We start from the raw sequence: 14,737 nt of genomic DNA on the forward strand, positions 1-14,737 counted from the left end.
GCCCTTGGGCTGTTTTTTTCCATGAAACACAAAAGGAGAATTTTTAAAGAATCTTTAAACAGTTTTTTTTTTCATACAATGATAGTTCATAGTAGCAATTTCTGTCAAGCTTTAAAAATGGCAAAAATTTGTAAATAAATAAAACACCATAAAAGCAGTCCAAATGACTTGTGTGCCATATTCCAAGTCCTTTGACGCTTCAACATGTTATTCACTGTAAATATTCCCAATTGTCATAGCTCTCAAATCAAATTTGGCAGCAAGCATCGGGTTTGACGTCAATGATGTTTGGTCACCAGACGCATGAGAACCAATGATGTTTAATGATGTCACTGACTTCTAACCTGAAAGCTACAGCAGAGGGCAAGATTTACAATGAATGTCTAAAATTGTGATCTGTTCCTCAAATAAAGCTATCGTATGTCTTCAGAAGACTTGGAATATAGTGCCCAAGTGATTTGAACTGCTTTTACTGTGCTTTTTTGGTGTTTGTTTGTGCTTTTGGGAGCTTGACAGACGTGGTCAATATGAACGGTCATTGTAGGGAAAAGAGGTAAGTGAAGATTCTTCAAAATTTCTCCATTTACAGTATGTTTAACAGACAACAGCAAATGGGTTTGGAACATTATGAGGGCAAGTAAATGATGACAGAATTTATATTTTTGGTGATCTATTCCTTTAACTGTTGATGTTAGGACTATAAGTACTATTTTCATGTGTAACAAACCAGAAATGAAAAGACAGTCACACTTTATATTAGGTGGCTTTAACTACTATGTACTAACATTAAAATACATACAATACAATGCATTTACTTTGTAACTACATGTTGTTCTGCAAAATTCTCACAAGATTTACATTTGCTGCTACTGAGGTTAAGGTATGGGTAGGTTTAGGAGTAGGGTTAGGGTAAGGGGTTGGGATAAGTTTAGGCTTAGGATTAGGGTTAAGGTTAACAATGTAACTACAAATGTAATTAAATGCAGGTACTTTCAAAGTACAACAATGCAACAACGCGTATGTAAATAAGTATATTATAACAAATGCTTAAGAACATAATATAAAGTGGGACCGAAAGACTAACCAACTGATTCATTTTCAGATATTTTTGTGTTAAAAAAACTAGATGCAGTGCAACAAATCAAACAAAACGCAGCTGTCTCAAGATGCATTTTTAAAAAGTGAAGTTCTTTTAACGTGACATTGCATCTTAAAATGTGGCCCTCCTGAGATGTTGAAAAAATAGAGAGAAGCGGTGCACCGGTCAAAGATGTCTGTCTAATGCATGTTTACACAGAAAAACTTGATTTGAATTTGAAAAGGATGAAAAAATACAGAGGCATGACGAACTTTGTTCAGTTATCCTTTTATGTAGATATGGTTTTGATTAAATATAATTTGTAAATAAAACCCTAACAATTAAAAGCATCAGGATTTCCTGAGTATACTCTTATATAAATCAAGCCTAGCATTTTTGTGATCCCATTCTCAGTGCTGTTTTAGATAATGGAAAATTCGCAGCGGCCTGCAGAATATAGCTTGTTCAGTACACTGTAGTGTGACTCAGAGCCCGGGGATCAGATGGTAATTGGATGGAAAGGCTGAAGATGCAGCGGCCCGTGAAACCCAACACACAGATGAATCTGAGTGACAGGTAAGATGGCGGCACTGCTGACAAGCAGAACAGATCTTTATCCGTGATTCACCAACAGATTCTGTGAGGAACGAGAGGGAGAGAAAGAAAGAGCAAGAGTGAGAAAAACAAGAAGAAACTGAAGTAAGTAATGCATTAATTACTGGTGAAAAACTATATAATTGTACATAATGTATATAATATATAGTGTTTTGGTGATATATAAGCCCCCAGGATTCTGTAGAAAGGCCACATTTGGACAGAAGTGTGCATATTTCATATGGACTTAAGTGATATGATAGAAGCACCATAACTGCCAGCATTCAATCCTAATTCATTATAATGCTACATGTACCTTTAATTGGTAAACAATGCAAGTAAAAACATCAATTGCATGTAGGCAAGGAGACTTCTAAGTCTGTACTATTCCCCAAACTAAAGCAGAAGCCAAATATAGATAAGAGAGAGGATTTTTAGTGCAGGTAGAAGACAGTACTATACAGCAGAATATTAAGATGTATCATATTCATCCTTGAAAAAACATTTAATTACATTTTTAATTGCATGCAGGGAAGGCATGGTTACAGAAGTGTGATACCTGGAAACCACTGGGAGTACAAATCAACATACTGTAGCAAACCACTCCTTCACAAAATAAATCACACACTCTCTTACAATCCACATTTGTTTGACCCTTTGTGAGACCAAGGGCTAGTGTTCTACAATACAATGCAACCCTCAACTATGCAATCTTAGTCAAGTTTAGAATCTAAAGGAATGTTTCTATAATCAATGGATTGTCATGCACTGTATGTATTTGAGTGGATGAGACGGGACTACATTTAGGTAACGCGACATGTAACCCTACGCAACGCAACCTAAAGTAGAAATGGTCATGGAAAACCAGGAAATAACCAGGACATTTTTAATTTGTGATGTCCAGGCCTGGAAATGTCATGGGAAAGAATAACACCTTAAAAAGTCTTTAAAAGTAACGTATTGTAACGTATCGCAAAGTACTGTATAGTATTGTAGCGTATCGTTACCTATCGCAATACAATGTAATGTAATTTGGATTCACAAATGAATCACTCTTTTGAGTCGGTTCTTTACAATAAATTGGCCACATGTGATAGCAAAACAGACTAAAATGGCATTGTGTGGAGTGGTGGCGGCGTAGTGGACTAAAGCACTGAACTGGTAGACAGAAGGTTGCCGGTTCAATCCCCACAGCCACCACCATTGTGTCCATGAGCAAGGCACTTAACTCCAGGTTGCTCCAGGGGGATTGTCCGTGTAATAAGGGCACTGTAAGTCGCTTTGGATAAAAGCGTCTGCCAAATGCATAAATGTAAATTGTTACACATTCTCTTATCTTGTTTTGTCGGTTGGCATGGGCGTATATTGCCTTATTGTCTTGGCGATGTGCGCTCATTCCATTCAGGTGTTTTGTTGTCTTGTGAGAGCACGTGGCTTTGTTTTGTTTATGTATCGGCGCGTGTCTCTGTCATACGTCATACCCTGCCTCCTTGTTTGCTTATTATTAGTTCATTTGCCTCACCTTTCCCCTGTTAGCCCGTTTGATTTCACTCCCTATTTTAGCCTCCTTGTGTGTGCTGTCCAGTGCCAGTTCTTGTGTGCTTGTTTTCCAGTCGGTCAAGTTGGATGGTCTCGTTTATTATTCCCATCCCTACCTCGGTCCGGTCGGTCCTGTTCTTGTTTCCCTTGCCCCAGCCTGGATAATATTTCCTTTGTTTTTTCCCCTTCGGGGTAGTTTATGTTTATTTTTCCCCCTCGTGGGAGTTTTAGTTTGTTTTCGCTCCTTTTGTTGTATTTAACAAATTCCCTGTTTTTGAACTCTGCGACTGGGTCCAGTCTCTGCATTTCGTGACACAAGCTCCAACGTTCTCTTGGTTCTCCGTGTTTTAAAGTACTCCGTTGCCATGTGAGAAATCGCTTTAAACAATTCAGTGAGTGCGTGAGCAGTCTGAGTGTTCCAGATTGAATCGCAAACCATTTCAGACCGTTTTGCTATCACATGTGGCCAATTTATTTTAAAGAACCGACTCAAGAGTGATTCATTTGTGAATCCAAATTACATTACATTGTGATGCATTACGATAGGTTACGATATGCTACAATACTATACAGTACTTTGCGATACGTTACAATACGTTACTTTTAAAGACTTTTTAAGGTGTTATTCTTTCCCATGTCATTTCCAGGCCTGGACATCACAAATTAAAAATGTCCTGGTTATTTCCTGGTTTTCCATGACCATTTCTACTTTAGGTTGCGTAGGGTTACATGTCGCGTTAAATAAATGTAGACCTCGACTAAAATTGCATAGTTGAGGGTTGCATTGTATTGTAGAACAATGCCAAATAAAGCGATGCCATGCATTCTCACACTAAATGAAACCTGAGCGTACATCGCAAGGCAAACGCCACGCGATGCACGCAACAGGCCACAAAAACAAGGCAGGACATCTGTGAGAGAGTTTGGCCAAACACACACCCGAAGTGACCGAACCTCAACACAACATGAAGATAGCTCGCGACCCGGGTTAGCAACGCGACGCGAGGCGCACCCGTGTTCGCGACAGACAAACAAACTATTGACGCGAGTGCATGCTGCCAAGATGACTTAAGCGAGATGCACCCACGTCAATAACAGACAGACATGGAGCATGAGTGTCCGGATCCCGACACAGACCAAAACCGAACCAGACAGGAAGTCAGGATCCAGACACCGTGCTCCCGATATGAAACAAGACAGACCGAAGAACGCACGGCAGGGAATACAACGAAACTGTGCACTCACACAAAGACAGACAACAAAACACAGGACAGATATGAGACGATGATGCCACGGTCCTGTCAGACAAAACCCCAGACTGACAAAGTGACAGGACCGTGACAGCTTGTGAACGACTACTGCAGGAAAATAGATTTTCCAACCAAAACAGTATCAAAACACTTCTATTCTAAAGTATCATAGAAGCCTACATGAAAAAACATAAGTACCATGGCATTACCATATTTTTGGACATGTACCATTACCTTGAAGCACCATTTTAATACAATGATATATGAATATGGTAATCATATATTGATGTACCATAGTAGTACCATGGTATTCTTTAAACTACCTTAAAGCATCATGTCAATACGATGAATAAGTGAATATGGCAATCATAAATCAAAATACGATGATATACTTTGAAGTACTTTGAAGCACCATGTAAATACAGAATGGTACATAAATATGGTTGTTCTGTATCAAAGCACCATGGTCTTATGGCATTAACAAAGTACCATCTGATACCATTAGATATCGGAGTGTTACTGACAAAATTTGGCCTCTGAACAGAATCTTCCAGTATTTAGAGAAACACTTCCAATACATACAGAAATACAACAGCTAAAGATAAGTAGTATATAATTAGAGTTTTTATACACAGAAATGTGCAACGAGGTGTGGGTTCGTACATGTAGTAATATAAATATAAAAAACTAAAACAGTGATTTTGTATATGGAATACATGGGTTTGTATAGGTAGCATGTATAAATATAAATTTACACGTTTTTTGTTGTTGTTGTTTTTCCATGCACATACATTTTATATTGCACCATACTGTATTCTTGTACTCTGAGCATCTGGTTGAAAAAACACTTGGCGTGTAGCATGCAGTGTAACTAGCTACTTTCTCTAAAGTGTAGCTTTCAGCTTACCTTAACTAATTCTGTCGAGTAGTTGTTAGTTTAGCTAGCTAAATTTTTTGAGTAGCTTGCCCAACACTGACTATAAAGGCTAAAACCACACATAGCCTCCACTGTTCATTCAGAAAACAAACGTCATACCGTGAGGTGATGGTTCCCCAGGACTGAAACAAAACATGCGCTACTGAAAAAACAATACTTTAGAGGGTTACAGTAAAGGGGGGTAGTCACTGCCATCATTGCTTGTAGGATTTCTGCCCATACATGCGAGGGGGTGGATGGGTAATCATCACCCACTAAAGGTCAAGGCCCTTAATTCCAGTCATTCGGAGGTTCTCTATACATTACAGTGGGTGTGCCAGAGAGGAGGGCAGGAGGAGATGGAGGGAGGACAGGGAAAGAGGACGGAAGGGAGATGAATAGAGGAACAAAGAGAATCAAGCAAAAGGGAGGACATCATGATGACATCACTCTGATTCAAAGCAACTCACGTAACCATTCTCCCAGAATGCTGGCCTTGACCTCTGAAGTTCCTCAGCATACATACAGGCAAAACAAAGACGGAGGATGCAAGTTAATTAACTGCTACCTGTCAGCAACACCAAAGTGCCAGTTTAACCTCATGGATTTACATCTTTCAACCCAGAGGTACAAATCAAAGGTATTGTGTGCTAAAATAATGTAATGCATTTTAAGTATCTGTATTATTATTTTTTATATATTTATATTATATATATATATATATTATTTATAATTATTTAAATATAACTATTTAGGGGGACTTCCGGGTTGAGGATGGAGTAGCTCCGCTGACTCTCACTCAAATTTCATTAAAACAAGACAACAAAGTTTGCTAGTGTTGCATACGTTCAACATCAATTGTAATTTGCTTGTTTAAATGCCGTCGAAGAAACAAGGGAAGAAAGATGTTGCTGAGGGAGAAAGTTCGGCCGAGACCACGAGCTCGCTGGAAGCGGCCTGCTCAACAGCGAATAACGACCCGGTGCTGCTTGCAATTGAATCTCTCCGAGTGGATTTGGGCAAGGTTAAAACTGATATTACAGAGAGCTTGAAAGGAGAGATGGCGATGCTGGAGAGGAAATTGATGCGAAGTTTGATGCAATGCAGTTAACTATAAAATGACCACCGTTCAACTCTCAAACATCTTAAACAGACCGCTACGGCCTCGTTAGATGCTGTTACGAAACTACAAGCTCAAGTTAAAAGTCTGTCTGAGGAGGTGTCAGAATTAATGGAGAAAAGCATAGATCTGGAAGGCCGTTCTAAGAGGCAAAATCTAAGAATCGCTGGAGTCCGAGAAGGATTGGAATGCGGTCAAGGTGCTAGAGAATTTGTAGCTAAGCTGCTCATGGAGGTGCTTGGACTAGATGAACTTCCTGTTCTGGACAGAGCGCACCGAGCTCTTTGCTCCCGGCCTAAGGACAGTGACCCGCCGCGTCAGTTCATCACTTGAGTGCACCATGGCTATATCATGGAAAACATCATGCGCAAAGTGTCATCACAAAGAAAGCTAACCTTTAACGGTCGCCCCATCCTGATCTTCAGAGACTACCCTTCGGCTGTGGTCAAATGTCGGGCAGCCTTTGCCAGAGTAAGACAGATCCTGCGGGATAAACCCGGTGTGAAGTTTGGCATTCTGTATCCTGCGAAGCTGCTGGTGACGTACAGAGAGGTAGAGATTCTTTTCACCGATGCGAACGAAGCATGGAAATTTGCAATCGAACAGTTTGGGGCAGAAAAGTAGTGTTTTGTTGAAGTTTCTTTTATTTAGCGGACTCAATGCTGGACCTTTGTGAAGTCTTTGAAAGGTAATATGTGGCGGTTGGCTTTTCTTTTCTACTTTTTGTCTTTTATTTTATGCTTTTCTCGCCTTCTACTTCGTGATAAGTTGTGCTGTACATTTGTTCCTGTAACAGCTAAACTTGTTCTGTTATCTAATGCTCTGTTGGGAGGGTGGGTCGGTACTAAAGGTTTCCATGGTAACAACTACCGGTGTGTAGGTAATTGGTTGGAGCAGAGATGTGTTATAATCACTGTTTATGTTTAATAATCTAAATGCAAAGGGGACTTCATTACATTTTTCAACTTGGAATGTTAAAGGTCTGAATGAACCAGTTAAGAGGGGGAAAATACTATCTCATTTAAAATCGCTGTCTTCGGATATTATGTTCCTGCAAGAGACTCATTTGAAACGTACTGCCCATGTTAGACTGAGGTGCAAATGGATTGGACAAATATATCATTCAAATTTCTCTGTCAAATCTAGAGGCACAGCTATCCTTATCCGCAAAGGAGTTCCATTTAAAAATAATCTGACTATTTCAGATAAAGAAGGGAGATACGTGATAGTTGTCGGAGAGGTATTTTCTGTGCCACTGACATTAGTCAATGTTTATGGACCAAACTGTGACAAACCTGAGTATTAAAAAAATTGTTCGACCTAATTCCTGATATTTCAGATACAAATCTCATAATTGGGGGCGATTTTAATTGTGTCCTAGACCCATATTTGGACAAATCCTCCTCCACAAAAATAGTTAGTTCCAATTCCAGTAAATGTTTAAATGCATATATAAGCAATTCTAATATGTTTGATGTGTGGAGAATTCTTTATCTGATGGCTAGGGAATACTCTTTTCATTCTCAAGTCCATAATGTCTACACCCAAATAGATTATTTCATTCTGGATGGTAAACTTATGCCCCAGGTCTGTCTGGCTAAATATCATAATATTGTCATCTCCGATCACAGTCCAGTAATTTTTCTATTAAAATAGATAATATGGAGAAACCACAAAGAAATTGGAGGCTTAATTCTCATTTACTTACAAATAAAGTCTTTATTAATCACTTAAAACAGGAGATTAAAACCCTTTTTTGATTTAAATGACAACCCTGACATGTCTATAGGGGTGCTATGGGACACATTTAAAGCATACATTAGGGGTTGTATTATCTCCTACCAAGCATCTCAAAGAAAAAGTAGTAGGGTTGAATTAGAGGTATTGGAAATTCAATTTCGAGAATTAGATATGGAAAATTATAAACAGCCATGTATTGAAAAATATATATATAAAAAAACTGTGCACTTAAATAGCTCGACAACTCCGTAAAACAGCGTCTGAACGTACAATATTCTCACTTCCTCTAGGGATATAGAGTAGGTTCCAGACATTTTATGATGCACTTTACTCGTCTAAAGGAAGTATAGATCCTTTATCTATGGCTCAGTTTCTAGACCAACAGAATCTTCCCTCATTAAATCAAGAACAAGTTGACGAGTTAGGTGCAGAAATTACTATTAAAAGAAATATCAGATACTATAAAATCTCTAAAAGGCTGTAAAACTCCAGGTCCAGATGGATTTTGTAATGAACTCTATAAAGCCTATAACAAACTACTATCACAGGGTTTACAAACAGGCATTTATAGATCAGTCCCTGCCGCCCTCCCTAGATGAGGCAATTATTACTGTAGTCCCAAAAAAAAGGAAGGAACCCAGAGGAACTGGGTTCTTATAAGCCGATCTCACTCCAAAATACAGATCAAAAAATTCTGGCAAAAACTTTGGCACGCGGACTAAATACTGTAATCAGAAACTTGGTGCACCCAGATCAAACCGGCTTCATACCAAAACGTAACTCTTCTTCTAATCTTCGGCGTCTTTTCAACATCATGTACTCTTCCAGAGGCCTGGCGCAAGATTTAGCCATTCTGTCATTGGATGCAGAGAAGGCATTCGATCAAATTGAGTGGCCTTAACTATTTGCGGTATTGAAGAAGTTTAATCTTGGAGAAAATTTCATTTCATGGATTAAATTGTTGTACTCTAGTCTGTGCGCAAGAATGCTCACAAATCAAACAATATCCTCTCGTTTTGATTTACATAGAGGTACAAGACAGGGTTGCTCGCGGTCACCACTTTTGTTTGCTTTAGCGATTGAGCCTTTAGCTGAGGCCATTAGAGCCCATTCTGGTATAAAAGGCTATAAAACCAGAAATACTGATAATAAATTAGCGTTTTATGCGGATTATATAATTTTATTTATTTCTGAGCCCAATAGCAGCATTTCAAATATCCTTAATTTGATTAATTTCTATGGTACATTTGCAGGGTATTTAATTTATTGGGACAAGAGTGTGTTGATGCCAGTCACTATCAGAGATTCTTCTTGGCTTCATCACTTGCCCTTTAAGATTGCTTCAGAACAATTCACATACCTAGGAACAGTTTTCCAATTTAGTTAAGGCTAATTTTCAACCCCTGTTGGTTAAACTTAAATCCATGATCAATTTCTGGAGAACGCTTCCTATTTCTCTTCTGGGTAGGGTAAATGAAATTAAGATGATATTTCTCCCACAATTTTTGTAAATGGTGCAGAACACTCCTGTATTTCTGCCCAAATCTTTTTTCAAAAAATTGGACTCTATCCTGGTTCCTTTTGTCTGGGACTATAAAGCCCATAGGATTTCTAAACAGCACCTATGTAAACCCAAAATACAGGGTGGGCTCGCCCTACCTAATTTTCTTTATTACTATTGGGCTGCGAACCTGAGGGCTCTGACTTTCATGGATATATTCCACTATGATAGGGGGAGAGTTGGCTGGTGTTGGAACAGGAGGAACGTCTCCCATATTCCATTAACGCAATACTTTTATCACCCACAGGTATAGCTAGTTCACTTTATAATTACAACCCTGTTATTCATAATTCTATTCGTATTTGGAAACAGTTAAAGACACATTTTAAATTCATCCAGATGTGGTTTTGCTCTTTATCTCAGCTAACCTCTCCTTTTGCCCTTCAATGTTAGACAGTGCATTTGAAATATAGGGGATTTATATGTGAATGGAAAATTTGCTTCCTTTCAACAGCTGTGTGAGAAATATAATATCCTTTCTAATAATTTCTTTAGGTACCTTCAAATTAGAGACTTTGTGAAGTCTTTCATTCCTAATTATGTCACTGCTACACCTATGTATCTGGATGCATTTTTTGGAAAGACGTCATGGAGATGGTAATACCATCTCCTTTCTATACAAGGCTTTAGAACAGATGAAACATCCTTCTATGGAGAAAATTAAATCTGTCTGGGAAGAGGAACTTGCGGTGGAAATTCCTAGTGACATATGGGAATGCAGTCTTGAACTTGTCCACAGGTGTTCCATTAATGCAAGACATTGTCTTATTCAGTTTAAAGTGCTTCATAGGCTTCATTATTCAAAGTGTAAATTGAACAAAATATTTCCAGAAGTGTCTCCATTATGTGACAAATGTCAATTTTTATGTTATGTGTCCAAAATTACAAAGTTTCTGGAATAAGATTTTCCAGGTTTTTTTCAGATACATTGGACATACATTTTGAACCGGATCCTATATTATTTATACTTCCACTGGTACATATGGGTTAATGCCAAAAAACACTTATTCTTTTGTTTTGGAAGAAAAAGGAAGTTCCAACTCTTAAAATATGGCTGACAGAGTTGACTGGTACACTACATTTAGAAAGAATTAGGTATACCCTAAAAGACAAGATTTTGTTATTTGAAAACATTTGGTCCCCTTTTATTTCATTTCTGCAAGCTTGTGATTAAATGTCTATTATGCCTTCATTACCTGCTTTTTCCACTGGATAGCACTTTTGGGTGGGGTTAGATGTTTTTTTTTTTTTTCATGCATATTTGTTAAGATGTAAGTTTTATTTGTTTGCATTTAAAACAAATCTTCTGCTGAAATACCAAATAAAAACATTTAAAATCAAATATAACTATTTATAATTATTTAATCATTATATATTGAATTATTGTTATTTGAAGGGCTTTCTCAGCAAATATACTTTTAATATTTAATACTTATGTATGCGATTAATTGCAATTAATTTGATAAATTAATCGGCATACCGTGTAATTCATTCAATTAAATATTTTAATTGATTGGCAGCCCTAGTTTTTCCTTTTATTGCATTGTGTTTTTAGTGCATTTACATTTAGTGTTCGTTTTAGTTTTCATTTACCATAATGTCACTGAGTAGTACACTCTATGAATCATACAACTTACAAAACATGTAGTTGGTAACAAAAGAGCCGTAAAGAACCCGCACAGGGGTCGCGCCTCAGACCGCTTCTGCAACTGTCGGCTCAAGCAGGCTTAAATACAGGTGCATCTCAATAAATTAGAATGTCGTGGAAAAGTTCATTTATTTCAGTAATTCAACTCAAATTGTGAAACTCGTGTATTAAATAAATTCAATGCACACAGACTGAAGTAGTTTAAGTCTTTGGTTCTTTTAATTGTGATGATTTTGGCTCACATTTAACAAAAACCCACCAATTCACTATCTCAAAATTAGAATACATCATAAGACCAATAAAAAAAAATATTTTTAGTGAATTGTTGGCCTTCTGGAAAGTATGTTCATTTACTGTATATGTACTCAATACTTGGTAGGGGCTCCTTTTGCTTTAATTACTGCCTCAATTCGGCGTGGCATGGAGGTGATCAGTTTGTGGCACTTCTGAGGTGGTATGGAAGCCCAGGTTTCTTTGACAGTGGCCTTCAGCTCATCTGCATTTTTTGGTCTCTTGTTTCTCATTTTCCTCTTGACAATACCCCATAGATTCTCTATGGGGTTCAGGTCTGGTGAGTTTGCTGGCCAGTCAAGCACACCAACACCATGGTCATTTAACCAACTTTTGGTGCTTTTGGCAGTGTGGGCAGGTGCCAAATCCTGCTGGAAAATGAAATCAGCATCTTTAAAAAGCTGGTCAGCAGAAGGAAGCATGAAGTGCTCCAAAATGTCTTGGTAAACGGGTGCAGTGACTTTGGTTTTCAAAAAACACAATGGACCAACACCAGCAGATGACATTGCAACCCAAATCATCACAGACTGTGGAAACTTAACACTGGACTTCAAGCAACTTGGGCTATGAGCTTCTCCACCCTTCCTCCAGACTCTAGGACCTTGGTTTCCAAATGAAATACAAAACTTGCTCTCATCTGAAAAGAGGACTTTGGACCACTGGGCAACAGTCCAGTTCTTCTTCTCCTTAGCCCAGGTAAGACGCCTCTGACGTTGTCTGTGGTTCAGGAGTGGCTTAACAAGAGGAATACGACAACTGTAGCCAAATTCCTTGACACGTCTGTGTGTGGTGGCTCTTGATGCCTTGACCCCAGCCTCAGTCCATTCCTTGTGAAGTTCACCCAAATTCTTGAATCGATTTTGCTTGACAATCCTCAAAAGGCTGCGGTTCTCTCGGTTGGTTGTGCAACTTTTTCTTCCACACTTTTTCCTTCCATTCAACTTTCTGTTAACATGCTTGGATACAGCACTCTGTGAACAGCCAGCTTCTTTGGCAATGAATGTTTGTGGCTTACCCTCCTTGTGAAGGGTGTCAGTGATTGTCTTCTGGACAACTGTCAGATCAGCAGTCTTCCCCATGATTGTGTAGCCTAGTGAACCAAACTGAGAGACCATTTTGAAGGCTCAGGAAACCTTTGCAGGTGTTTTGAGTTGATTAGCTGATTGGCATGTCACCATATTCTAATTTTTTGAGATAGTGAATTGGTGGGTTTTTGTTAAATGTGAGCCAAAATCATCGCAATTAAAAGAACCAAAGACTTAAACTAGTTCAGTCTGTGTGCATTGAATTTATTTAATACACGAGTTTCACAATTTGAGTTGAATTACTGAAATAAATGAACTTTTCCACGACATTCTAATTTATTGAGATGCACCTGTATGTTTCAGTCCCTTATCGACTGGACTGTCGTTCCCTATGGAAGAAAACAGCCTAAGCCAGTGTTTGAACAGAGAATCAAATTCTGATAACCCTACTGAGGACCTTCTGGTTCAAAACATGGAGCTAACTGGTGGTTGAGAGGAGGCTGAACTAAGAGGATGGGATATAGAGATAATTACAATGGGCCAAACACTGAGACTTGAGGTACGCGAAATGCACCGACAGTGCCCGTGTGGTGTATTGACCTGTGGTCGATGGCAGTAACGTGAGGAGTGGGTGTCATAAGAATGTTCAGAGCTGCAAAACATATAACAAATAAGAAAGCTGAGAGATCAATATCACAGCGTGACAGATTCCTCACAATGCACACTGCATGAAGGACGAATACTGGCCAGAAAGAAAAACTGTGAGTATAAATGAGTCGAGAGTGAAAGAGATTTCATTTGAGAGACAAAAACATATCTGAATAAGTGAATGAGACTTTTGATGCCACATTAAAACTGTTATGTATGGTGGCCTCAAAAGGATACAAAAGAGACTTATATAAGTCTAAAACATAAAAGATTAAGTAAATATCAAGTGCTATTAAATGGGTAGTTGATGCACAATGTGTCCATCGGGTTCTCATTCTTGCATTTTTTTCAGTATCTCACTATGGGTAATGAACCGTGATTAACTAACCTGAAGTTTTGTAACCTTTTTGTCTTCACTAATCTTAATTCTAAACTTTAATTACAATTATTTTAATTATTAATTGTTCAGCATTTCAGGAAGCTCCTTCTACTTTCATCTGCTCAGATGCATTTTTGTTCAGTTAGTTTTATTTCTTCTATTCCCTCCAAACAGCTTTCTGACTAGGGCTGGGCGATATGTAAAAATAATTTTATCGATAATCACCTTAAAAAACATTGCAATATCGGATTACATCATCAACCCTCCTGCTGAAGGTTGGTGAATTTGCACTAATTTGCAAATAATTTGCACTAATTTAATTTGCACTTTAAACTAAATGAAAAAAGCAATAAAACAACAAAGTGATAAAAAAAGTCTTATTTAACCACCTTATTTATACATTTACTGTCTCCAACAGCTCCATTTGCCATCATGCAAGCATCCATAAACGACACCAGGGGGAAAATTACTAACAGCCTACAGATTAAGAACTAAAGACAATCATAAATGAAAAGATAATAATAATCATAATAATAAAGCCTAATAAATTCCCTTGTGTTCCCAAAATAATGCTGCCAAATGTGTGTTCTTATCAAATTTGTGTTTATATTGCATTTTGGTAATACAGTTAATGCTACCTAAAGAAAATAAAACAGAACTCAATTTTAGGTTCAAGGTGAACGTGTCTTGTATTCAAACCACGTGGAAATAAAGCATATTAAACTCACAGCACCTCCCGAGATGATCAGATCATCTGCAGCATTCTCATAGATGACAACTATTCTTGCAAACAGTTTTCAGACGAATGAAACACAGAAAAAAAAAAAAGAGTGAAAACTCTTTACATGTGTGTGTTCCATGAGACAGGCTCGTGCTGCAAGCCAACGTGTGTTTCACATGACAGACTCGCGCTGCATGCCTCTGAACAAACAGTGAATCAGACACAAG

At 38.2% G+C, this 14,737-nt stretch overlaps 1 protein-coding gene across 3 annotated transcripts in view; it reads right to left on the reverse strand.

Moving 5' to 3' along the window:
• Positions 1-1,347: 1,347 nt before the first annotated feature.
• LOC127419918 (MICOS complex subunit mic25a-like) overlaps positions 1,348-14,737 on the reverse strand; it is a 90,887-nt gene continuing 77,497 nt past the window's right edge. For all 3 annotated transcript variants that reach the window (XR_007893747.1, XM_051661738.1, XM_051661739.1), the window contains one exon: positions 1,348-1,715. Coding sequence is in view for 1 of the 3 variants with exons in the window: in XM_051661739.1 (XP_051517699.1) it covers positions 1,692-1,715 (24 nt within the window). In the remaining 2 variants the exon portion in view is untranslated. The remainder of the gene's footprint in view (positions 1,716-14,737) is intronic.

This window comes from Myxocyprinus asiaticus, chromosome 29 (assembly GCF_019703515.2).
Source record: "Myxocyprinus asiaticus isolate MX2 ecotype Aquarium Trade chromosome 29, UBuf_Myxa_2, whole genome shotgun sequence".
Classification (NCBI taxonomy): Eukaryota; Metazoa; Chordata; class Actinopteri; order Cypriniformes; family Catostomidae; genus Myxocyprinus; species Myxocyprinus asiaticus.